At 46.9% G+C, this 27439-nt stretch overlaps 1 protein-coding gene and 1 pseudogene across 4 annotated transcripts in view; one reads left to right on the top strand and one right to left on the bottom strand.

Annotated features, from left to right (window-relative positions):
* Positions 1–7140: 7140 nt before the first annotated feature.
* Positions 7141–27439, top strand: part of LOC146177811 (uncharacterized) — a 75609-nt gene continuing 55310 nt past the window's right edge. The window contains exons 1-2 of one of the 3 annotated variants that reach the window (XM_084580590.1): positions 7141–7512; positions 23155–23274. In XM_084580590.1, the coding sequence (XP_084436716.1) occupies positions 7501–7512; positions 23155–23274 (132 nt within the window). In that variant the 5' untranslated portion in view covers positions 7141–7500. Of the gene's footprint in view, positions 7513–23151; positions 23275–27439 lie in introns of all 3 variants that reach the window. The other 2 variants (XM_084580589.1, XM_084580591.1) reach the window with 2 other exon arrangements.
* LOC146177813 (uncharacterized) lies at positions 15962–17819 on the bottom strand (annotated as a pseudogene). The gene is made up of 3 exons (XR_014701139.1): positions 16555–17819; positions 16347–16448; positions 15962–16149 (listed from the first exon to the last, which is right to left on the bottom strand). The product of XR_014701139.1 is annotated as an uncharacterized LOC146177813 (transcript).

Here is a 27439-nt window from a genome sequence, read left to right as displayed (position 1 = left end):
ACGGCTGCGTTTCTACTTCCCTTAGCTGCCACATATTTTTCATGCTCCGTTAGGTATTCAGCTCCAGTATTTATCCACACCCCAAGATACTTGTACTTATCCACTACTTCCAGCATGTCCTCCTGTATCCTATGTTCGCCGGCCTCATTATCATTAAAAATCATGACTGCCGATTTTTCCTTGCTAAACTGCAGACATAACTTATCTCCCTCTGTACCGCAGATATCCATCAACTCCTGCAAATCTACCCTGTTGTCAGCCATCAGTACTATATCATCTGCATACATTAGCCCTGGTAATGACTGTGGGATAAATTCTCCTTGCTTGAATAAAGAAAAGTTGAAGCCGAGTCCACTCCCCTCTAGTTTAGCCTCTAATCCTTGCAGGTACAGCATGAACAACAAAGGTGACAGGGGACATCCTTGTCTGAGCCCCTTCTTTACCTCTACAGGCTTCAACACCTTTTTTTCCCGTTTTATTAGCACCTGGTCATCCTTATAAATATCTTTTAAAAGATTGGTTACTCCGCTTTCCACACCTAACACGTCCAGAATACTCCATAAGTCTTCTTGAAGTACACTGTCATAGGCTCCTTTGACATCCAGAAAAGCTAGCCATAGGGGTCTGCGTTCATTTTCTGCTACCTCGATACACTGTGTCAATGAGAACAGATTGTCCTCTAACCTCCTTTGTTTCCGGAAGCCATTCTGCAGCTCTCCCAGCACCCCCTTGCTCTCTACCCATGCCTGCAGTCTGTCCTTTATAATCTGCATCACCACCCTGTAGACCACTGATGTTACTGTTATGGGACGGTAGTTGCCTATGTCAGCTTTGTCCCCCTTTCCCTTATATATCATGCTCATTCTACTTAGTCTCCATTCATCAGGAACTTTGCCATCCATTAACATTTGGCTCACCACCTCTCTTAACATTTCCCTAGACTTTGGGCCCAACATCTTTAATAACCCAATAGGAATACCATCTGGGCCTGCTGATGTGCTACTTGGTACTCTCTTCTCAGCCCTTTCCCACTCTCTTTGTCCAATTGGAACAATTGCACTAACCGGTCTATCGTCCTCTACTAAGGCACCTACGACATTCTTTGTTCTTTAAACTTTTCTGAGATCGTTAGTCGTATATGCTCTATTGCCTTTTCCCCTTCTAGCCAAATACCTTGATCTGTAACAATAGACCTCTGCTCTCATCATCATCATCAGCCTGATTATACCCACTGCAGGGCGAAGGCCTCTCCCATATTTCTCCACTTAACCCGGTTCTGTGCTAGCTGCATCCACTTGACCCCTGCGAACTTCTTAATCTCATCCGCCCACCTAACTTTCTGCCGCTCCCTGCTACGCTTTCCTTCCCTTGGAATCCACTTTGTTACCCTCAGCGACCATCGGTTATCCTCTCTTCGCACTACATGTCCTGCCCATGTCCATTTCTTCTTCTTAATTTCCACTACAATGTCGTTAACTTGAGTTATTTCTCTGACCCACTCTGCACGCTTTCTATCTCTTAATGTTACCAATACCATTTTTCATTCCATAGCCCTCTGGGTTGTCCTCAACTTAAGTAGAACTCTCTTGGTTAGCCTCCACGTTTCAGCTCCATAGGTGAGTACAGGCAAGATGCAACTTTTGTATACTTTCCTCTTGAGCAATACCGGTAAGCTGCTAGTCATAATTTGCGAGTGCTTGCCAAATGCGCTCCATCCCAATCTTATTCTTCTTGTTATTTCCTTTTCATGGTCCGGATCTGCGGTCACTACCTGTCCTAAGTAGACATATTCGCCTACTACTTCCAGTATTTCGCTACCTAATGTAAACTGCTGTTCCTTCCCGAGGCTGTTAAACATTACCTTAGTCTTCTGCATATCGATTTTCAAGCCTACCTTTCTACTTTTTCTGTCTAGGTCATCAATCATCCCCCGAGTAGCTTAGCAAGGCAATGTCATCAGCAAATCACAGATTACTGAGGTATTCTCCATCTACCCTTATCCCTAACTGCTCCCATTCCAAGTCTCTGAATACTTCCTCTAAGCAAGCTGTGAATAGTACTGGGGAGATTGTGTCTCCTTGCCTAACACCTTTCTTTATGGGAATTTTGTTACTTTTTTTATGCAGAACTATGGTTGCTGTGCAGCCACTATATATATATTCCAGCACTTTCACGTACGGCTCGTCTACCCCCTGATTTCGCAATGCCTGCATCACCGCCGAGGTTTCAACCGAGTCAAATGCTTCTTCGTAATCAATGAATGCTATGTATAAGGGCTGGTTATATTCCGAGCATTTTTCTATCAACTGATTGATGGTATGGATATGATCGATAGTAGAGTACCGTTTCCGAAACCCTGCTTGATCCTTTGCTTGATTGCAGTCTAAGGTTGTCCTGATTCTATTAGCGATTACCTTAGTAAATACCTTATACGTAACAGACAGTAAGCTGATTGGTCTGTAATTTTTAAGGTCCTTAGAGTCCCCTTTCTTGTGAATGAGGATAATGTTTGCATTCTTCCATGCTTCCGGTACCGCCAATGACACCAGGCACTGCGTGTACAGGGTGACCAGTTTTTCTAGCACGATATCCCCCCCGTCCTTCAGCAAATCTGTAGTTATCTGATCCTCTCCAGCTGATTTCCCCCTTTTCATAGTTTCTAGTGCTTTCTTGACCTTGTCCTTCGTCACTGGTGGAACGTCTGACTGTTTTTCCCTACCGCCAATCTCATTACAGTCCTAAGTACTTTGGCTACTGTAGAGATCTGTATAGAACTCCTCGGCTACTTTGACTATCTTGTCCATATTAGTGATGACATTGCCCGCCTTGTCCCTTATCGCATACATCTGGTTTTTGCCTATGCCCAATTTCTTCTTTACCGCTTTAAGGCTTCCCCTGTTCTTTACAGCATGCTCAATTTTCTCCATGTTATACTTCCTTATATCGGCCACCTTGTGCTTATTGATTAGCTTTGATATCTCGGCCAATTCGATCTGGTCTGTTGGATTGGAATCTTTCATACTCTGCCGTTTCTTAATCAAATCTTTCGTCTCCTTGGACAGCTTACCGGTATCCTCTCTAACTATCCTACCGCCTACTTCTACCGCGCACTCAGTAATGATATCTCTGAAATTATTGTTCCTTGCCTCTAGGGTAATGTCGCCATCCTCAGTTAGAGCTGAATACCTATTCTGTAGCGAGATCCTGAACTCTTCTGCCCTACTCCTCACCGCTAATTCGTTGATGGGTTTCTTTCTTACTAGTCTATTGCGTTCCTTCTTCAGATTTAGGCTAATTCGGGACCTCACCATCCTGTGGTCACTGCATCGAACTTTCCCGATTACCCTACATCCTGCACAATGGCGGGGGTTGAACACATTATGAAGTCGATTTCATTTTTAGTCTCTCCGTTAGGACTTTTCCATGTCCATTTCCGGTTCTTCCATTTGCTGAAGAAGGTATTCATGATTCGTAAGTTATTGCGCTCTGCAAACTCAACTAGTAACTCCCCCCTGCTATTCCTAGAACCAATGCCATAGTCACCTACTGCCTGGTCTCCTGCCTGTTTTTTTCCTACCTTAGCATTGAAGTCGCCCATTAGTACAGTATGCTGCGTCCTTACTTTTTGCATTGCCGATTCTACATCTTCATAGAAGCTTTCAACTGCCTGGTCATCATAACTATATGTAGGTGCATAGGCCTGTACAAACTTCAATTTATACCGTTTATTAAGCCTAATTGCGATGCCTGCAACCCTCTCATTAATACTATAGAATTCATCTATATTACCCGCTATATACTTATTGACAAAGAAACCTACTCCTAGTTGTCGCCTCTCTGGTAAACCTCGATAACACAATACATGCCCATCCTTCAGTACAGTATATGCCTCATTTGGTCTCCTAACCTCACTAAGCCCTATGACATCCCATTTCATGCCCTCTAGCTCCTCTAACAGCACTGTTAAACTAGCTTCACTAGCTAGGGTTCTAGCATTAAACGTTGCCAGGGTCAGTTTCCAATGGCGGCCTGTCCAGCGGAGCCTGGCTTTCTTAGCACCCCCTGCTGCGTCACAGGTCTGACCGCCGCCGTGGTCAGTTGTTCCGCAGCCGCTGGTGACTGAGGGCCGGGGTTTTATGGAGCTTATCATAGGAGGTTGTGGCCAATTGCTGCACCAGGGTGGCCAACTCCTGTTCTGCTGAGGGAGTGCGTTGCCGGAGGTGTTCACCGGCATCAGGTCGCACCCCAAACCTGTATATGCAATTCCATCGACACGCGTTTTTTTTTTTTTTTTTGTCATCCGGTGGAGAATTGCGCGGCACCGGGATTTGAGCCCCGGTCCTCTTGCTTGCGATGCGGATGTTCTACCGCTACGTCACCGCTGCACCTCTGCTCTAGGCTAGTCTTATTACTAAGGGAATTCAGATGTTGCCAGAATTTCTTAGCTGCATTTTTATCCCTTTTGTTTACTTCTGACAGCCACTGGGACCCTTGTCTTCTAATTTTCTCATTGATTAAGTAGGATGCCTCCCTTCTACATTTTATGTATTTATCCCATTTTCTCTCAACGTCTGCTTCTGGGTCTCCCCTATGCTTAGAATATCTGTGTTCCCTGGAGGCTTCCTGACGTTTCTCTATGGCCTTCTTCACCTCTCCATCCCACCAGCTCTTTGGTTTTCGTCTTGTCCTTTTTTTCCTGACTCGCACCTTATCCAACTCTAGCCCAAACAGTCCCATTAACTTTGTGTATGTCCACTCTGCTTTCTTATCCTTAGAGATTACTGCTTCAATTTGGGTGCTCGCTGTTTCTATTTGCTGCTCTGAGTAAAAGATCCCATCTGGCTGGTCATCATGTTTCATTCCTGAATTAGTTTTTATTCCAAAACTCATCTTGATACGTTTATGATCACTGCCCAGAATCCTGGCACCATGTTCATCTATGTTCATGACCCTTTGCCTATCGTATATCCTGTGTGACATTATCGCATAATCTATTGTCGAATGCAGACTCCCTACCTCCCACGTTATGACCCCGTCACACTTCTCAGTACTGTTACAGACAACTAAGTCGTGTCTTTCACACATATCCAGCAGCATGGTACCTGTCGAGTCCGTGTATCCATCTATATCTTCTATATGAGCATTTATGTCCCCTACTATAATTATTTCGCATCCTTTTCCTAGCTCATTAATGTCACCTGCTATACATTCTATCATTTTTTTGTTTTTCTCTTTGGCGGTTGCTCCTGTCCACAGGTATACAAAGCCAAGGAGTGTTTGCTCCCCTGCCACTTTTCCTTTTAGCCATAAATGTTCCTTACATTCCTGTCTGACTCTCAGCCAATTTGTACTTTTATGGATGAATGCCCCAATTCCCCCTCCCTTTCTGCTGCCCTCTGTTCTGTTGCAGTATTCCCATGCATAATCAGGGTTACCGGGTGGTTGCTCCATGTCCCGAAGATGCGTCTCCACAAATCCATAGACCATTAACTTCTCCTGCCTAAGCTGCTCTTCTATCTCCTCCCATTTTAGCCTATTCCTGCCTCCTTGCATGTTAATATACCCTATGTCTGAACTAATCTGGCTCTTGCGCTTATGCCTGTTGCTTCTCCTATGGCTTCTATGTTTCCCTAGTCTATGTTCGTCCTCTTGGTCGCCTTTGTTTACACTGGTGACTTCAGGGCCCTGGGCCCTCCTAAAAAAGCTGTTGCCTGGCGGCCTATCCTGCCTCCTACCCTCCTACTGGTGGCCCGGCTGTAGTGGATGCCTTCTCGTGCAAACGGGTGGAGGCCGGCCTCGTACACATCCCTGTTAACCTCCATTGTGGTGTACCCAAGTCGTCGGGTTAGGCTCCTAATGACCCGGTTGGCCTCGACTACTCTCCCCTCTGTTCTGCTGGACTGCCCTTCTACTTCCGGGATTGTGCATACAGTCACGTGTACTTTCTCAGAGGCCTCTTTTATGTTATTTATACCTACTTCTAACTGCCTCCCGAGATTCCGGCTCGTCCCCTTCAAGACATCATTGAGTCCAGCATGGATGATGACCAGGGTTTCTACATCCTTGTTGTTCCCTACCACCTCCTGGAATTTGGTCATCGCTTCAACCATACCTTTCCCCGATTGGGCCTCCAACTTCAAACGCCTGTCACCCTTCACTGTTGCTAGGACAGCCTCCTCAAAAACCTTGCTACATTTGAGTCCCCCACCACCAGAACTCTCCTACGATCTAGCCTTTCATCTCCAGCTTGCGCCAACTGCCGCCCGGTTCGCTCTCGTTGGTTCTCTTGTCGTAGCGGCGTTTCACCTTTCTCGCGCGATTCCGGGCTTGTCGCTAGCCCTCCCGCAAACTGTTTTGCTACTTCGCTGTAGCATCGTGTAGCCGCCTCTTGCGACTCCACCGCCACCGGATGATTTTCTCTGTCCGCCTCCTTTCCATCTCCTTCATCCTGAGGGGACTTCACGCTGGTCTCATCCACCCCCTGACTTTGCTCCGACCCGGGGTCTTTAGCTGCCCACGCCATAAGCGCCTTCACCTGACCTTCCAGCTCGGCTCGCTTTTTTTGTTCTTCCCTGAGCTGAGACCCTATCTCCTCGAGCTGGTCGGTCTTTGCCCCTTCCATCCTAACCAGCTCTACTGCCTGTGCCTCCAGCGCCATCCTTTTCTCCCTCTCAACCTTCAGGTCCCTCCCGAGCTCCTGAATCTTTACGGCCCATTCACTCTCCAGCCTCAGAATGGTCTCCTTAAACCTAACGCACAACTTTCACGAGAAACTAGTCTCCCCCGCGTCATCTAAGCTTTCAAAACCAGTTTCATCCATGTAGCACCAGCGCCTGCACTCGTCACATTGCACCAGCTCCTCGCCCCCCATGCCTTCCTTAACTTTACGACCCGCCCACCTACCTAGGGAAAATCGGTTACCTCCGCTTTCCCTGGTCCTATGATTTGAAATTAGTGCTTTAACGCATGCAGGAGAATACGCTTTCAAAGCTAAACAATAAATATAAAAGCGCACTTAGCTTCGGACGACGTCGCTGGCAAATTCCCTCGCCGCCGCACGTGTAAGCCCCGCACGACGAAAGACGAAACGCGCGCCAAAAAGTGCGTAACCGACAGACGTCGATATAAGCAAGGATGTAATTTGCACGGGCCCGCACAATCCCTTCTCCCCTTTCTCTATGCCCGCACTTTTAGCTGGCCTGTTTCTCGGAGTTGTAAGGTTGTAACATTTGCAGGTTGTAGTACTTTTGTTGTTGCGTTTAGCAACATCCGCGTGCTTCCTCGTGTTCTGAACTGTCAGTACTACTGCTAGCCTGTCAGGTCAGTCTGTCCCTTGACACCGGCGAAGTGCGCTTGGTGAGGAGCGCAGTTTCTCATCTCGCTGCGAGACGCGAGAGACGCCAAGAGGAGTCGTCGGAGTCGTCGCTCGAGCGGCTGGAGCAGTGCGTCTGCGGCCGTTGTCCATTGTCTCGGTTCTGCATTTTGACTTTCTTCGACAGCATGTCCGCCCAGGTAATGCCCTAATTTATTCGTTCACCTTGGGAAACGCAGCGCGACAACGCAGAGGCGCTAGAGGAAGCGAAATTAAGCGCCGGCGTTCTCTGAGACGCTGCTTCATAACTCGCAAAATATGCTCGAATAACGCATGAATTGTTGGCATAACTAAAATATTCTAGTCTTGACTGCAAACCCTGAAAAAAAAAAAAAAGAATAGCCAGGGCTAAACTGAGCAAGACGTGCGAGAGCACTGTTTGGCGTGTTTTCCTTGGCCGGTTTAGCTTTGGGAGACCGGCACAGAGTTTAGAAAAGTGTTTAAACATTTGGTTTGGTTTTTGGAGAATTTGGTATCTGCGTCACTTCTCGGTGTACACCTACACTTACAGTTAACGGCATACAATAGGAGGCGCATATGTCATCTATGGTGTAAAAATTTCGCCGCACCACGACTCAGCTGTGCAGGAACGAACAAGGCAGGACAGGTGCTGCAAAGCAGTGCAAGCGTCAGCACTGTTATAGTGCCTAGAATATACAGTATATTCTAGGCACTATAGCACTGTGCAAGCCATCAAAAATCTACCCTATGATGACAAGTGCTCTTAAACACTTAACCTAGCAAAGGCTGGAATAAGTGGGCATCTTGCTGTCCACTGCCGAAAATGCAAGTGTGAAGCTAAGTTTCATGAAAACACGATTTCTTAGCGCTACAAAGGATGGGCTTGAGTGCCAAATAATGTAAGCTTTTTTAAATGGCTTTTTTGCTTTATTGCAGCTAGATTTCTCGTCATGTGCACTGAATGTATTTAACGTCAAACCTTTTCAAATAAAAATCGGGTGGAAGCTTGCACATGTCTTTTCTTGCTTGTTCCTGCATCTGAATTACAACCAACCCAAATCACCGAGCCTTCAGCACACAGGTGATCAGTTGAAATTCCTGTCTCAAACTAGCCTCCAATTTGACATGGATGCTTAGTGGCAAGCGAAATATAATGACAGTACCACTGCACAACAAACGGCTGCATCACAATTTTGATACAAAATAACATTATGTTGCCTGTCTGCACTTCCCGCTCATGAGGCAAGTAAGGCTGTCACCTTCCCGAGTTGTCTCGCAGCCGTTGAGTTAAATCTGACGAAACAAGTTTTTTTGCATCTTTGCAGAAGTGGCAGTAGTCGCCACAGCATGAAAGGAGTGTTCAAGCTTTGCTTAATAAGGAATGTATTTTAGAGGCACTATAGAATAGGGACATGGTCAACACTCAGTACGGTGAGGATTCTTTTGCTCCGCGAAACTCGAGTAGTCTAAAATTATGGTGGTCCCTGGCGTCCATTTTCTGTGATGTGCTAGGTGCAAAACCTGGCCTTTGGACCGAAAGTGCTTTTGAATGTCAAGTTGTTTCATTTGCTTTATGGGCATGGTCATTACCAGTTTCCTGCCTTTGTTTTGACTGCTGCTGTGGTCACTGCCATGTGGCATCAGGTGGCTGTGCAGATGCCGGCACTTTACCCCAAGCTGCAACAAGGCACGAACCAAAGAGGTGACCAGAAGCAAACGGATGCTACTTTCAAAGGACAGTGCACATTCTGTCATGAACGCCAGCACTTTCTGTGGGTTATGATACAAAATAATGTCTTCGTTTAACCGATGAAGGAAAAAAAAATTGATGCTGAGATGTCTCATTTGCATTTTGTTGCTTCAGCACACGAGTGCGTTGGGGGGCTAGGTAAGGCATTATTGAAAAACAGGAGTGTGCAAAAAGGACGGGACAAGATAAGAACAATGCAAGACGAGCGCTGGTGCTGTTTTTTATTTTAAACCAGCACATGAATATAGTTCAAAATGCATGACATTGAAGGCATTCAAATCATGGGCAAGGAGCAAGCCATGGTACTTTCATAGTATGTAGGACAGCCAACTGATAGTCAGCGTCCTTCATATGTCACTCCTTAGGAGCATTGTAGCACGCAGGTATCGGTGAGTTGCTACACCATAAATTCCTAAGCACATGCGGGTTCAGGCCAACCGCATCTAGACATGCGTGGCATTCAGCTGTAGCCAGGGATACGGCAACCCTGGTTGTTGGGCCATTGCTCAGTGCTTGGGCCTGGATGCAACACACCACTTGGGCTTTTTCTGTCCTCACCATGTTTCCTATTCCTCTCCTTTTCCACCGGAGCAGCAACCCAGTGTGTGAATGTCTCCTTTGCACTCATGATGCAAAGGGATCACTAGTGCCGAACAGTGATTGATACAATGGGTGCAAGCTTCCCCTGGTGCTCTGCTTGTCAGGAGGAAAATGCTTGGGCTGCACCTTGAACAGATGCACCTTGTCATCAAGGTGCTCTCAAGCCATTGAATGCCATCGGCATTTTCTTTTTTGTTGGCTTCCAGCCTATAACCAATTATCGTGCCAAACAACCACTTAACTTTTACTCAAGGAAAGGCTAGAGATAATTTTCCAAGATAAAGATATCTTCATCCCATAATTGGTTATGGACTGGCAGGAGCAGGGATTTCTTTTCAAGCTCCTGTCACCTGAGCTTATAGGCTTCATGGGTAGAGCAGTGGTCTAGCGGTATGAGCAGTTGCTTCTGAACGAACAGGTGCACCCAGAGAATACCGACTGATGATTCAAAGCATAAGCTTTGCCCTGGCCTGGTGCTGTACGTGAGTGGGTTGAGCTTGGAAAATGTATCTTTGGCCCTTCCTTGAGTAAAAGTAGGTTGTTTGGCGCTATACATGATACATTCCGTCTCACCAAATGAGCACTCTCAAAAAAGTGTGCATTGATGTAAATAGTCAGTTCCCTTATAGAAATTAATATTAACTTTCCCCAATACAATGTGGTGCATAGATCAGCAGAAGAAAAACACTCTAGAATAATATTCATCATCAAACAGTTTTATCTAAAATAATTAAAATAATGAAAGAAAAGCTTTTTGCCAGCCGCACCTGACATCGTACTCGGAGGCTGTATATACAGTAAGAGGAAATAAAAGAGGGGAGGCGTAAGGAGACAGGACATGGTAGTGGTACGGCAAAGATGCTAATAGTAGTACTAAAAATCCAGTATAAGCACAGGACGCTCACCTGCAATTCTCTTGGCACTGCTCAGATCACCACTAAGGGCGGACGTCCACTGGTTGCATAATGCATACTACTTGAGTTGCGCGTTGAAATAATACACTATTTCATTTTTCAAAAATGTCTGACATATGCCTTGATGGGACTTACCAAACTCGGTGGTTAGGAACAGCGCTCAGAATTAACAAAAAATTACAAGGCTGCACTGAAGTAAGAGTGGGAATGGTGGGAAAACAGGACTGTTTTCACTAACTGCATTGTCATTGTCATCCCTACTATCATCATCATTACTAGTGCTATCACCGTTATTAACTAAATGTACCGTCACTGTCATCACTACTACTGTCATTATCATTATCACTAATGACAGCATCATTATCATCGTTGCTATCATCATTATAACTTACAGCATCGTCATTGTCATTGCTACTACCGTCCTCATGCTAGAGAAGGAAAATTACAATCGGTTTCTCATGAGCCCCCGTTTTGAACCAATACCTATGGTCCTCCCGTTTTGAGCTGATGCAGCGCGATAACCTATTCAGGCCTGCTTCTGCTGGTGGGCTAGTTTTGACACATCTCTATGTGAGGCAAGTGGTTGCTTGCTTATTCTTTTTCTGTAATAGCTCCCATCCAATTATCAGAGCATTCCTGCAAACTAACTTTGTGAACCTCCTTCCTAATTTAGTGGTCCTTTTCAATTTTACCAATTGGTCTTTATTGTTTAGCTTTGTGAAAGAATTTTACGATTCAGTGTTTTCTGGCAGTTCGATTTTCCTTATGAGCACTTATTCTTCGTTTCATGTAAAAATTTATACAAAGCATTGCTATCTATGCTGTTCCCGCCTCCATTATATCATTCTCTCTACTCTAATTGTGTAGAACATGATGTGTTGAGAAGAGTATGTAAAATGCCGATTTCGCCTTGTACTAAGGCATTTTTCTTTAAAATTTGTGCCGAACTTGTAAATGTTAAAATGTGGCTTCACAAAAAAAAATATTTTTGTTTCTTCTGTTAATTGTCGGCTATGTGATACCCCTGAAACCATCGAACACTGCTTTAGTGCCTGCAAAGATGGGATATTATTTTGGGACGTTCTACAAAGAACACTGTAGAAACACATTATATTGAATTTGTGCGTTACCTAATGGCCACCCAACATGACCATGAACCCTTTGATATGATTTTCCTCCTTGGACTGCACAGCCTGTGGAAAATGCACATGTTGGGCAGTAATGCTGAGCCTCTCGTTTCCCCTAGTACTCATTTCCTCCAGATGATGCACCAGCTAAGAGACACTTACAAAGGCAGTGACTATCAATCGGACTGGCTTCCATTATTGATGTGTTTTTCCTTGCCACCGTCTTAGTGAAGTTGTGTTAAGACGTATTAAGACTTGGTTTAGTTGTGTGGTGGTGTGTTTTGTATTTCAATTGGACTTGTTCAGCTACAGGCTGAATACTTTGCAGATAACGTATATAGCTTTCCTGCATTTAAAGGCGTCTAAGAAAAATGTAAAAAAAAAAAAAAAAAAAGCCGGGCGTGGAGTAGTAGTTAGTGCACTCGGCTGGGACTCTGAGGATTAGTGGTTCGATTTCCGATGGGGACAGATTTTTTTATTATTGCGAAAGCAATACTACTTGCACTTTCAAGCCTTTGCCATACCGTGGCGGTGCCACCATTGGCCTTTTCTGTGACCTCTATGTGACATCACGCCGAATAGCTGGGCGACCATCTCGCGCCGTCTGTGAGCAGTGGCGGTGACACCACCGGCGGCCTAACTCCTGCGCTGTCCGCCAGGTGCGCAACAGGTGTTGTGACGTCACGCCGAATAGCTGGGCGACCATCTCGCGCCGTCTGTGAGCAGTGGCGGTGACACTACCGGCGGCCTAACTCCCGCGCTGTCCGCCAGGTGCGCAACAGGTGTTGTGACGTCACGCCGAATAGCTGGGCGCATAGAGTTAATACAAAGACTCTAGAGGGAAAGCTGGGCAGGGAAACGAGCTTCTCACTGGTTCGCCGCCATCATCAAATTTATCATTGTGGCCAGCACAGTTTCTGCTCACTGCGTCAAAAATGAACAAAGGTTTGAACAAAAGTTTTAAAAACCGCTGCCGATAACACAACTGTAGGAAATTTCTATACATTGTTTTCAAGTTTCAAGCATATTATATAATCTTTCAGGCACCTTCTTGGCCATAAAGGAATGATGTAGAACAATTAGAAACCATGTTTGCGAGCAGACGTAGCAGACGTAACTTACTGTATGCAGCACTAGCCATCCCGGATAGACCAAGGGCCGTTGCTGTGGAATTCGTCACTGTTTTTTTTTTTTTAATATACTGTGGTCGTCGTCTTGCGCCAAAGCAAATTTCTGACATATTTTCAGGTGATCGTGCACAGAGGAGATGCATGTGCGCTCGACGGACGAAATGCATGCGAAGCGCGAAACAATCGCAGGGATAGCCGGCCTTGCGATAACAACTCAGAAGAATCAGGACACCTATGTGATGTTACAGTAGGTACGCGGCGCAACATATCACAAGAAATGCTCCACACGCGACGATTCTGCCGTTGTTTACAGCACCTACTGAACAGTAGCCGCCCGCCGTCGTTTAGCTGCACGCCGCCATCTTCCCACGATCTAAGTTGCCAGCTTCAAACCATCTTCATGTGCCAGATTTAGCAAGTAAAATTGATCTGGCAACCAATGAACAGTGGGATAATGGCGGCAATCACGCGGTCACCCCTCGAATGCATTGGCTGAACGGGCAGCTTTCCCTCTAGAGTCTTTGTATTAACTCTATGGCTGGGCGACCATCTCGCGCCGTCTGCGAGTAGTTGCGGTGCCACCACCGGTGGCCTAACTCCCGCGCTGTCCGCCAGGAGCGCAATAGGTGTTGTGACGTCACGCCGAAGAGCTGGGCGACCATCTCGCGCTGTCTGCGAGCAGTGGCGGTGCCACCACCAGCGGCCTAACTCCCGCGCTGTCCGCCAGGAGCGCAATAGGTGTTGTGACGTCACGCTGAAGAGCTGGGCGACCATCTCGCGCCGTCTGCGAGCAGTGGCGGTATGGTGGCTGTAGGGGGTAGTGTGACGGCCGGGGAGGAAGCGCTGCTCAGATTTGCGATGAACGCGGCAGGCGGCACCACGGGTCGCAGGTGTGCTTTGCGGTGACGGATTTTGCGCCGATGCAGGCGGAGGTCAAGGACACCGCTGAGCTTTTATTTGCCTGCTTTGCTTTTGGGCTGCTAAAACACGTGTTTTGTAAATTCTGCATGCATACTCATACTTCCGGTCTTGACTTACTAAGTTTGGAATGTCCACAGGAGTTACATGCAGTTTACAGTGTACTTTTTTAGCAGGCAGAAACAAGGACTATTACCAGTATTACGCATTCTTGACACGCAGGTACGTGGGTAGCACAACGCATTGCGCGAATTTCAAATCTAGTGAGAAATGTGGAGTATAACAAATAAGAAAAGGCCGCTGCGGTGGCTCTGTGGTTATGGCGCTCGACTGCTGACCCGAAAGGCGCGAGTTCGATCCCGCCGTGGCGGTGGAATTTTCTTGGAGGAAAAATTCCACAGGCCCGTGTACTGTGCGATGTCAGTGCACGTTAAATAACCCAGGTGGTCAAAATTTCCGGAGCCCTCCACTACGGCGTCTCTCATTGCCCTGAGTCGCTTTGGGACGTTAAACCCTTCAAACCAACAAACAAATAAGGAAAGCTTCACACAGCAGAACAGTGAGCAGTACAAGGTGTAAAGTTTATTCAGAACAACAACACAGAGAAACTAGACAAGGCTATTTAACTCTTCTGAGTTTTAGGTGCTTCTGGCGTTCCCTTTGGAGCGCTTTGTCTTTGTTCAATGACTTGGTAAAAAAGTGTAGCCTCGTAATCACAAAGAACTGAATAATTTTTGCTGTCAGTTCTTTACAATGTACATCACAACTAATTGGCTCAAGGTGTACATTGCTCAGGAATTGCATAAAATCGTGAATGCTGAAAGTGTAGAGAAGAACAGTGTGAAAGCTTCCTCTAGAACAGAAACAAGTTTGGCGAGCTCACTGCCTGGGTACAAAAGGCCTCCTTTGTCAAAGCGCTGAGTGAAAGAACAGTTGATATCTTGCTCAGCCATGTCTTTGCTGGTTGTCAATGTGGAAGCACATTGTTCACAAGCATATTTGCTTCTGAATTTCCTGGCTATGTATCCAGCCATGTAATAAATGAGGCGGCTGTCACTCACTTCAACAACATAGCTGCTGTGGTCACTGCTTAGACTAGACTTAATCAAGCTGCCAGCGCCATCAACATTCCCAAGTTCCAGCATGTCCTCGATAATTTCGCACATGCCAGTAATGCAATCACGCTCAGGTCCTGGTGACTCAAGTAGTGCATTGACATGTTCTCTTGAGCAGCTCCCGAACTTAGGTGGACGTGCAAGGTTGTAGAAGCTCAGGCAATTTACTGTTATCAGGAACTGGCTCGGGCTGGGATGGTCATTTGTGCCAGAATACTGTCTGATGATGCCAAACAAAATTTCCAACCTGTCCTGGCTCAGCCTTGATGTTAGGAAGTACTTGAAGCCTAACGACGTCAGATACTTGAGAAGGGATAATGCGCTACAGATGGTCACGCGGAGGCCCTCTGCAGTGCTTTTGCTTATAAACCCTCCTCCACACTTTTTGGCTGCTGCTTCCCAATCATTCAAAAAGACAAGGAAAGCCTCAAAGCCAGCAACACGCTCTGATGTTAATCTCAGTTCCTCATGAGGCGTCCTCGAAGTCATATTGGATATAAGGCAGCTCATCCGCCTGACAAGCTCCTCGGTAGGTGCCACTGGACTGGTTTCCCGCTGCAAGTGGGCTTTGTAGACGAACATACCCTTGAGTACTTCCTCACTGAACAAAGTGAATGCCAAGTTTACTTTCATTTTTTCGAAACAGTTAGGTCTAATGTGTGCTTTAGTCAGGTGTGGCATTGATTTTAGCGTTAGAGAATTATTATCTTTCTCCCATGCACATTCTATATGCTGAACGCATGCGCGGCCATCTGGTGTTGTGAAGCCTGTTGATACAAATGAATTCCTAATGCACTTCACTAAATGAGGGAAGTCAGAGCAGAAGTGCAGCTCCCTTGTGGCGTCCACAGGATGTGTTATCTTGCATTTGATGTGGCCAGTGGATGCTGAAAGGCAAATTCACACTTATAACCACATCTGCGTATGCTGCCTACTATGGCTCTGGTGCATAACGTTGCAATTTCTTACGACATGACCCGACGAGAAAGCACTAGGTGTGCTGATCATCTATATCGTATGCATGCATCTGTATTGAACTAAGAAAACGGAGCATAGTACATTTCCTGCAGATCCTTACCAGTGATTCCAAATGGCTTCCACATACTGCGTGCGGTTCCATGTTGCTCCGTCACAGGTCACGAAGTCAACGAAAAGGCCGGCCTGTTCTGTCAGTATAATTGCTTCAAGTAAAAGCTTTGATAGCATCTCCGCCTTAATATTGCCTTTTGAGGAAAGTACACCCAGAATTTGTGTCCAGTCACCTACAAAAGAAAAATGCCCCATAGGCAGCAGATCGAATATTTTGAAACAAAAATTGCTGCAATTTGTAGAAGACTAAGTATTTTCGGCATGAGAAGTGTCTTCAAGCCATATTTTGTGTGCTGATAAAATGAGGCATATCTGCGTTTCCCCTACACACCAATAAACATGAATATAAGAGAAATAGACAGTCTCACACCTTGAAATGGTTGAAAGAGCATCACCATCCCATGGTCTGTGGGAGTTGTCATTTCATCTTCTGGCGTGAATTTCCCCAGGTCCACGAATCCTTGAACTGCACCTAAAACATGTAGTACGCAATGACCTCATGACAGCACAAGCAAATTGTGAACTGGTTATATTTTATACTAGCTCCTAGCAGTCAAGTGGTTATGTGCTATGCTTACCTGCCGTACTGACACTGAAGTGCTCGGACAGCTTCATTTCATCAAACGTAATGCCACCATGTCGAGCGTTGATATCCATGTGTCCAGTCTTTAGTGCAAGGGCCTTGAATACACTCTCATTAAACCCGGAGCCACTCTTGAAATTCTGGATGTAGCGTTGCAGGCATGTCTGGCTCGGCAATATGAGAATTTTCTGCTTGCGCAGGTGCTCATAAAGCTTTGGACTCCTCATGCGCATTAGCACACATTCCAGGATCCAGTCCTTCTCATATCTCATTCCGCAAGTGAACTTTCTTGCTGCTGCTTTGAAGCAGGTCATAACAGCTTGCTGTTGTTTTGGGGGCAGGGCTTTGATGCGGTCGTTTGAGAATCTCAGTGGCGGTATTTTCATTAGCTAACCGCATTGCTTCCAGCTGTCTGGTGGTGTTCCTCAGTTTATTTTGCACGGTTTTCAAACGACGGCGAGTATGTGCATGCTTCTTCAGGCGGTTAGTATGCATTTGACACCCCTTTTGTCGTGAGAGCTGGTTTTGTACCAACTTTCTCAAATACTTGCAAGCAACGCAAGGACCTTGCCCTTTGCAAGTGAGAGTGCAGTTGGTGGCAAAATAGGCTCCACCAAACGCCACATATCGCCTTGTATTTCCCGGCGTCCTCCCGCTACCTGTACACATTACAAGTGATTGCGGGTCATCAATGACCGCTTGCGCCTCAGCTGACGACGTGACAACGCACTCGGAGTGCAGCCTTCCTCGCAAAAAAACAGAGCAAAGTACGGACCCCACCTTGTTGCTTTCCCGGCGAAACTTTATCAACTTTGGCAGCAGCATGTGTGCAATATTATCTCCACCCTGCACACAGACACCGATGTAAACAGTGTCGGGCTCTGTCGACAAGCGAAGCTTGTTCCAGCAGCCATCAGGCAAGTTAAGATTTCCACAAAAAAAGTGCATATCTGCTTCCTGCGAGTCGTCCTGTGCATCTGGAACGGCCGCGGCAGAATCATCAGTGTCCTGCTGCTTTGGCAGTTGCGCGTCAGCTGCCGTGAGCAGTTTCCTTCGTTTTGAAGTGGGCACTTTTTGTTCGCAGAGATTTCTTTCCTTACGTTTGATCGGGGCTTTCTTTGTAAAATACTAGGGAGCATCCGGAGATACCGTGAGAGCAGCATCGTTTTTGAGATGGGGCCTTTCGCGTGGCATTTCGACCACTTTTCCGCCGATCACATGTCGAAAAGTCCTCTCTATAAACTTCTCTTCAAAGTGGCGTTCACACACTACACAGTCTGAAGTGAACTCCTTGTCGGCCCTCTTGATATTTCGAGCCCATTGTTCTCGTCGCGCTGCAACAGCCGGTGCTCGGAAAAGGGAAGACTTCACTGGGCAGGATCTGTAGCCACTTCTGCACCCCGGCACGAAGCACGTTCGTGCTTTTGACGCCATAACGACCTTTTTCAGAATACTACATCACTCTGTGATCATGCGCAAAATTCCAGCACCACAGAAACGCGAGAACACCACACACGGAGCAAAACAAGCAAACCACGTGGGAACGAAAGCAAGCGAATACAGCTGTGCCTGGCTTCGCAGCGAGTCCGCGTCGCGCCGTAGCACACCAGCCACACTGCAGCGCCCCTAGCGGCTCCGCGATATTTTCATCGCGTTTCGCGCTCTCCCAAGCAAGGCGCGCCTACCCCCGCCCGTCACACTTCCCCCTACAGCCACCATAGTGGCGGTGACACCACCGGCAGCCTAACTCCCGCGTTGTCCGCCAGGAGCGCAGTAGGTGTTGTGACATCACGCCGAAAAGCTGGGCGACCATCTCGCGCCGTCTGCGAGCAGTGGCGGTGACACCACCGGCGGCCTAACTCCCGCGCTGTCCGCCAGGAGCGCAATAGGTGTGACGTCATGCCGAAGAGCTGGGCGACCATCTCGCGCCGTCTGCGAGCAGTGGCGGTGACACCACCGGCGGCCTAACTCCCGCGCTGTCCGCCAGGAGCGCAATAGGTGTGACGTCACGCCGAAGAGCTGGGTGACCATCTCGCGCCGTCTGCGAGCAGTGGCGGTGACACCACCGGCGGCCTAACTCCCGCGCTGTCCGCCAGGAGCGCAATGGGTGTGACGTCATGCCGAAGAGCTGGGAGACCATCTCGCGCCGTCTGCGAGCAGTGGCGGTGTCACCACCGGCGGCCTAACTCCCGTGCTGTCCGCCAGGATCACAATAGGTGTTGTGAAGTCACGCCGAAGAGCTGGGCAACCATCTCGCGCCGTCTGCGAGCTGTGGCGGTGACACCACCGGCGGCCTAACTCCCGCGCTGTCTGCCAGGAGCGCAATAGGTGTTTTGACGTCACGCCGAAGAGCTGGGCGACCATCTCGCGCCGTCTGCGAGCACTGGCGGTGACACCACCGGCGGCCTAACTCCCGCGCTGTCCGCCAGGAGCGCAATAGGTGTGACGTCATGCCGAAGAGCTGGCCGACCATCTCGCGCCGTCTGCGAGTAGTGGTGGTGCCACCACCGGGGGCCTAACTCCCGCGCTGTCCGCCAGGATCACAATAGGTGTTGCGACGTCACGCCGAAGAGCTGGGCAACCATCTCGCGCCGTCTGCGAGCTGTGGCGGTGACACCACCGGCGGCCTAACTCCCGCGCTGTCCGCCAGGAGCGCAATAGGTGTGACGTCATGCCGAAGAGCTGGCCGACCATCTCGCGCCGTCTGCAAGTAGTGGTGGTGCCACCACCGGGGGCCTAACTCCCGCGCTGTCAGCCAGGAGCGCAATAGGTGTGACGTCATGCCGAAGAGCTGGCCGACCATCTCGCGCCGTCTGCAAGTAGTGGTGGTGCCACCACCGGGGGCCTAACTCCCGCGCTGTCAGCCAGGAGCGCAATAGGTGTTGTGACATCACGCTAACTCTTGCACTGTCCGCCAGGAGCGCAATAGGTGCTGTGACGACACGCCGAAGAGCTGGGCGACCATCTCGCGCCGTCTGCGAGTTGTGGCGGTGCCTCCGCCGGCAGTTTAACATCTGCTTCGACGATGCCACCTACCTCTAGGGAAGCTCGTCACAGCAGCGAGCTACAGAGATGGAGGAACAGTGTATCCATGTCGTATCCAGAGTGAATCATTGTATAACCACCACAGTCTAACCATAACAAGCATATCCATAAGCACCACCACCAGCCGAACATTAGCTGAACCTGGGCTTAGCCATGGGTATTGCTTTCGCAATCTACCGGGCTTAACCAAGCTAAGCCTCTGCCAATTTTTTATAATTTCATGCGGCGGACACACCAGGTGAACTCATCCAGTGAACGGACATGAACGTCACCAGGAGCATAGAAAAGAAAAATTATTTCCTTTGACGACATCTCTGTGACCTTCACTACTTATGGGTCATTAAATGCAGGCTGTGGTGTAATTTTGGACATTCTCCTTATGAGTGATAAAAAAATGCTCGAGGGGCTGACTGATGAGAGCGTCATCAGTCAGATTAATAGAATAAAAGGGAGAGGACAACACGGGGGCTTATTGCAGCTATTAGTCAGGTTAAAGAAGTCGACATTATATCAGCCCTCCCAGCTGATGCCCACACTTACAAGGCAATGAGGAAAACAGCACCAGTCTTATCAGAGTAGACATGAAAGAAATTTTTGCCTCATAGAGGAAAACCGAAGCGGGACTGACACTACTGACACTGCTCGAAACTGCTTTTTTGATGCAAAGGGCTTCCAGAATTTCATGAGCCATCTGTTGTCTGCCCAGAATCCTCACATCGCAGAACCCGTTGTACAATCGGCGCAAGCCCTGCAGTGTGAGACAGATCGCTCACCTTCATTGTTTTTAATATCTTTTGCATGTTCCCTGAGTCAGTAATTCACGCGGCGACTCATCTGTCCAATACTATAGGATTTTCTGCAGGACAATAGAATTTCGTACATTGCAAGAATGACCAAAAAGGTCTTGAAGAGAATAGGGGTGAGCGACTTGTCGCCCACTGTAGGACTTGCATTGTACATCATGGCTCCTTGATGTGAGGATTCTGGGTAGAGGCAGACAACAGATGGCTCAAGAAACTCTGGCAGCCTTTTACATCAAAAAAGCAGGTATGAGCTGTGGCAGTCACACTTGAGTTTTCCTGTATGAGGATGAGCAGAAATTTCTTTATGCCTACTCTGATCAGACTGGTGCCGTTTTCCTTGTTGCCTTGTAAGCGTGCTGTATATGCTGACTGCTTTCATCTGATTAAACAGCTGCAGTGAGCCTCTGTGTTGTCCTCCCTCTTGTGTTTGTGTTATCTTAGTTGCGCTAAAGAATCTCGTTATGTCTGAAGACCAATTAGCCCAGCATCTCTCTTGAAGGGGTGTTGACTGAATAAAAATATAGAAGGGTTGGATACAAATCCTTGCAAAATATTTGGTCCTTGCTATCTGCTTAGAAAGTGGCTACGTGATAATCTATTTAAGTTGCCCCATTGCCGTTTCAAGCGCCTGAGATTTTGCCGTGGTCTTCAGATTTCCTGCAGCTTCCAGTCCTGCACATGATCTGCCTCAGTAAGCCGTGCTGCTGACAACTATGGAGGCACCCCACACTGTGCAGACTTCACGCATCCAGTGTACTCGAAGTCTAGTTCAGAGTGTAAGAGATTATCACTGAATACCGAGGAAAACATTTTGTTTGAGGAGGCATAAAGCTGCTTCTCGCTTGCCATTTATCCTCTGATGGCAAGACATTGGAACGTTGGGGTACCACACCTTGTTTCCTGCAGTGCGTCTACTGGGTCTCTGGAAAGGACAGTGAAGGCTATCTTGTCATAGCTGCTGATTCAGCAGCCCCCTTCTGTGTAACGGAGGCTTGAGGTGCACACACACCTTTAGTGAAACAGCAGATGGAAACCCCAACATTGTTGCAGATGTGGCACAGCTGTTTCGAGTTTGAATAGAGAAAGATAGGTCCCGAGTGATGGATCCCGATACTGAATAGCTTTCTTCTTTCTTTACATCCAAACAGTGTAAACATGGTTTATCTACAGTTAATGCAGAGTGGAAATCTAATGAGGCACTGCAGTGGCATTGCAGTAACACCGGGGTCAATGTTACCATGTCATGTATACTGGGAACCAATCCAGGTTTGCAGCACATGAATATGATGTATGCTGTGAATGTCCAAGTTCATTAATTCAACCTGTGGTATTCAGCAGTTGTGCTTAAATAACCTAGATGGTGCTTATCATGCCATCTGTATATATGCTCATCATAGACTAAGAATAAAGGAGGGTTGTTTGAGGTATGAGGTGGGTGTTTGACTTCACGATTCTACTGCTTCCCCTGCGTAGTTGGGCAGGGAATGGTCTTCACATGGTCTTAGCTGGTCTTCACATGTGCTAGAATAGGAAGCTGATGAAGTGCCCCTCAATGGCTGCCCAATAAAAAGCTTTAACGAAGCCCCAATTCCGTAGTTAACTCAACTCATTGAGTGCAACAAGTAGTTCCTGGCTATTAGTAAAAGAATGGCCCTTCACAAGCTATACAGTGGCACTTGCTCTCGCTTCAGCAAAAATATAAGAGTTCTGCACTGATGGACCCAATGGGCAGATCCTGTTGCGTCTGCAGTTGTTGGGAAGACTTCAACGGCAATCAGTTCCATAAGCAGGCATGCGACTATCTTCACAGCTGAAACTGTCCCAATCCTCATAATTATATATACTCAATATATTAGAAAGCAGAACAACAAAATCTGTCATATAGGTCTCGCTTAGTTGTCTGAGCACTTTTGTGTGCATGTAGTAATATGAATGTTATTTTCAACACCTTGTTAAAATGCATTATGGAGTCATTGAATAGAGGTCTGCAAATAATGTTCTGTTGGGTTCCCAGCCAATGTGGAATACAGGAAATAAAGAAGACAACAGCATGGCAGCGTCTGCACCATGGCATACGACACCCATGGATATTGGCCACATCCTTTACGAAGACTGCAGACTAGCCATTAAATTCAGAATTATTCAGATGCTACGAGTTGAATAGGAAAACAGCGTGTCCACTTATGACATGTTGCAGGTACTGTGGTGCCACATTCAAATTGCCTGCCTCTGCTGTGCGATGTCATCATGCATTTGTTTCGCTCTTGCACAGAATTGGGGAAGCAAAAAAATATATATATTCAACGTGGCATGGTAATGCATGTGGGTTGACCTTGACATAGTCACTGTCGCGTGTCACCAGTGGACGTCACATTTTCACACGAAGTTCCTGTGCATCTAGTGCACTTGGTTTCAGTTTTGTGGGAGTTTTTGTTTTAAAACTTTGAAACTTGAAAACCATTAACATTTTGAATACAACTGGCTTGAATAAAAAGTTTAGGGGTAACTCCTCATTGGCACTCACCATCCAACTGGCTAGATTAAAAAATTTAGCGAGTTTTCATTGATCAACTATTTTTAACTCCTCATGTTTGGCAGTTTTTGAAAGTATTTACTGCAGCACCCAACATGTTGAAGCTCATTCTGGTGTAGAAATTCGGCCTTCCTCCATGATGTGTGGCAGTACTACCTTAAATACGTGGTATTGAACGGCTGGCATTCATTGTGGACTATTTCCTTGGCAGCAGCAGCAGCCGTTGGCAGCAGCCGCAGGAGGAGAGCTGTCACGGGAGGACCGGGAGCGGCTGGTGGAGCAACGCATAGAGAACATTCGCCTCAAGAACGAAGAGCTGCTCAGGCGCCATGCAGTGAGTTTCACACTCTGCCCCCTCCTTGCCTGTGCCCTTGGGCTGCGAAAATCCCGACAAGGGCACTGCTGTCTCATCCAGAGCTCTTCAATATTACCACTTGCGAAACTTCCCATAGGGCCTATGTATCAGAAAACGGTGGTTTTGATTGGCCAAAATTCGGCTGCATAGTACAAATAGCGGCGATGCCCGCAGCCATTAAAGGAAACTGCGTCTAAGTTGTAAACTTTCAGATTGTTGATAAATACGCAACCACATGGAAAATAAAATTCGTTGAAGACTTGCAGTGTCAAAAACTCTTAGAGATAACAGCCGTAGAGTTAATTAAGATGTAAAAGAAGACAGAAATAAGCGATTTCGAAAAGGCAATGAAGGCAATAGCGGAAAGCTTCTGTTCCCATTTCTGGATGTCGCGACAGTTCATAGACACCCTAAAAATGCATGCAAAACTGTTTTTGAAGTAGGGTTTTCTGACTGGTATGATCCAACTGCTGTGATCTCGTCAACCCATGCCCGGCTGAAAGTTCCGTGGCTTGTCGCCAACAGGAGTGACAAGATTGGCAGGGGCTTCCCACACAGCGTGATGTCATCCCTGCACTGCAAAGGAGGCAGGCTTTGACCTCATTGTTGCTTTTAGTGATGGCCTTGCAGTCGGTGTGGCAGAAGGAACCATTCCAAGAACCAGCTCTGAAGCACCACTCATCGTGTATGGCCTCACAGTGTGGCGTGATAGAACCCCTCCTGCTGGCAGGTGCTTTCGCATGTTCATTCACATGCTAGGATAACAGAGTCCTCCCTATCAGCTCACTAACTTTACCAAGCTGTGCAACGTATGTCATCATATGATTTCACCTTCTAGTGAGCAGGCTTTCTTCTTTTTTTTTTTCGTTAAAACAGGTGAATATTTTCTTCAGAGGGAGGACAAATGGAAGGTCCGTTCGATTCACCTGCACTGCCTACACTAGTTTTCTTCGTGCAGCACTTTGATATTCGTTTCACGAGTGTAGCCTAGCGCTCTCTACACTACGCCGTTCTTTTGTGCTGTGCAGTCCTAGTTGAGAGAAATTCTACACTCGCTCAACTGACAGTGCCGATTGTGTGCAACCAGTGCCGCAGCAGACGACAGCGAGATGCGCACGCGACTTGGCCCTTCAGTATGTCAGTTTCAATCACGACAGCAGCGCGTTTGGTGTTGTCTAAGGCGTAAACACATTATTAACTCCTAGGTAAGGCTTTGCTCGGTCAACAAAAAGAGAAACACGTGTATGTGTTTCTTCGTGCACCGACACCGTGCTTGCATGGTACTTGTTCTCTTTTTGTTTTTGTTTTTTGCGTGTTTTACTCGTCTAGTTTGCTTCTCGCTTTTTTCTCATTCCCCGTAAATGAGCTTGGTACTAACTGCTATCCAGTGTAGGTTGGCTTTATCCAGCCGTGTGTGCGTCACCTCTTCTCCTTCGACTTTTGACAAGTTTTATTCAAAGCTATGACCCAGATTTTAACTATCCTGTTTTATTTAGCAATAGTATCGGTGGTGTTGAGTGACGTGCCACACCAGTCACCAGGCTCCACACGGCTGATCGCCAAACGTCCACGCTGCTGCTGAGCAACGCGCGCTGAAGCTTCATAGCTGTATTGTATAACCACTGGCAGCAGGCTGCGGTCCAATATTTTCTTTTCCTTTAGCTCAGAGAACACACGCCAAACAATGACAGGCGTGAGTGTCGCAAGCGAAGCAGAGGGCTTGCACGACTTCTTGCACTTTGGCATTTGTTTCTGTTTGGCGCTAGTATCGCGCTGCGCCTGCGCGAGTGTAGCACTTGCACGGCACTTGCTGTGCACTGCATGAACTAGTGTAGATTGGGCAGGGTGAATCGAACGGACCTGGATTCCATCCGGCCTCTGCGATACATGCACTAGAAAACCAAGCTGTTATGTGAATATGTAGGGAAAGCCAGGCAGTGAACTGCTGGACTCAGATTTAGTTTGTAAACAGCAGGGATGCCCAAGGTTTTTCTCTGCACCACTCACCTTGATGTCACGACTGTGAACCGAGTGGCCAGAGAAGGGTGTGGGCAGAGCTTTCAAATTGCGTGACATTCAACGTCTCTGAGCTTTATTGCTGAGGTAAGCTGGGAGGCATGCGAAAAAATATTTTATCAACCGCCTGAAATGGCAGAAAAATGTGCACCACCATATTTGGCTCAGTAGGCAGCTTTTTTTGGTGCCCCAGCTCGATTCTGACTAGAAGCAAGTGCACAAAGGCAAAAGTTTCCTGCACCCTAGTAGAGCCTGTGCCATCTTCTCTTGCAATTGCTAGCTACACTCGTGCTATATTTGGGGGGCTCAGGCTTGAGCCCTTGAGTGATACTGCAGGCAGCAGGCTTGTTGTTCAAAAGTGGCACAGGCAGAGGCTTTTTTTTTTCTTCGAGAATATAAAAAAATTTGAGAAGTGGGTTCAAAGGTGTCAAAATACTTGTAATGAGAAGCCAATTCATGGTGATGCTAATTAAGAAATTTTAGTGTGTAATTGATCATTTAATTAATTTAAATAATAAAGGAAGAAAAAAAGGTGCTAAAATGCTCAGAATGAAAAGCCACTATACTTACTCCAGGCTGCAGCAGCCGACACCCCATTTGAAGATGAGTACTGTATGTCGAAGCATTGTTGCGAAGTCGCAAGCGAAAGGCACCAACTTCCAGGAACGATAAGCCTCCTGCAGGTGTGCAAAACGGATGGCATTGTAGGCATGCATCTATGAACTTGAAACTTGAAAGTGGCTTGATTGGTGACCATGTGGCAGACATTGTAAGTCTTTGAACACAGCTGGATTGCAACAATCTACCACAGGCGGCTAAAAAGTGTGCGACATCAGAAGGCCTTCAACAGCACTAAGAGCTACAGCTGCAGTGTCCTCTGGAAAAGTGAATTAGCATGATGTTCACCTTTGAGTGCTTCTTTTTTCTCAAAACTCTTCTTTTGACCTGCTGTTCATGTTGCGGAGCTGCGTGAAGGATCATGGCCTTTAATTTTTTTTGCACACCGTGGTCTTTGTGAAATGCCATGACAGCCCTGTTTCTTGAGGATTATGAGTTCTATATTTATTTTGTTTGTGTCTATGGCAAGTGAACTAGTAAATATGACAAGGAAAAATTGTGTTCGGAGAAAAAAAAAATGATGTTGTCGTGATGGTTAACGTACGTTCTGAAATCCAGTTAGGGCAAAGTAGTTTGTCTATTCTGGAGAGTTTCCTCAATCTGAAAAAAAAGAAAAAAGAACAGTGTAGGAAAAAAAGTTAATTGGGCAAAATCGTGATATATATTGCATGTATGTTTGAATATCAGTATGCGAAATGAAAAAGCATTTAATTAAAATTCCTCCATATATATATATATATCAGCTGACCTTGTTATTGTTGTGTCATACAGGCAGGACTTATTGATGCAGGTTGAAAATGGGAACTCCCTGGGAATCACTAGGGAGCAAGTATGTGATGGTATGTGTAGGAATTGTTGAACCTGACAATTGAGCGATGAGCACAGAGACGTTCTGCACAGAGACATTGTTCATGCTTGGTGGACGGGAGTGAAACTGCATGTGTTGTGTGCCAACACAGTGCAGCAGCAGTCACTAGGGTACATGTATGTTTCATCAGCGCTGATTCTGTTTAACTTCACTGGGTTGTGATGTGGGCACCCACCCGCTTCCCTTGTAGCATCATAACCTTCTAATTGCAGATGCTCATTGGTCATTATATAACGAGCATCATCTACAGCAAGTTTTATGGATTGTAAACTTTCCCCAAGATGCAGGCTAGCTCTCGAAAGGGGAAAGGGAGGAATTAATTGTCGGTTTATTACGCTGTAGCTGCCACACACTCGCTGGATCAGCCACTGCAGTGAGAGGAGGAAGGAGAGCTTAGTCATCACAGTCTAGCTCTCTGTTAGCATAGTCGTTATGCCATCCAAAATGGAAGCAGCTGATGAAGTAACGCTCCTTGCCTTGATGACAGTGCACCACTCGCTTCTGGCTCATCTCATCGCCAGAAGTGGAATCCCTGTTAATATGGTTGTTTGCATGCCTTGCCAGTGGCACAGCTACTGTCGCCACCATTGTCGTCCGTAGTTGCAACCACTGCAAGCATTCGTGGATATTCAAGTCACATTT

The sequence above is a fragment of the Amblyomma maculatum genome, chromosome 10 (genome assembly GCF_055883805.1).
Source record: "Amblyomma maculatum isolate TAMU_Amacu chromosome 10, ASM5588380v1, whole genome shotgun sequence".
Classification (NCBI taxonomy): domain Eukaryota; kingdom Metazoa; phylum Arthropoda; class Arachnida; order Ixodida; family Ixodidae; genus Amblyomma; species Amblyomma maculatum.
This window is presented reverse-complemented; position numbering and strand designations above follow the sequence as displayed.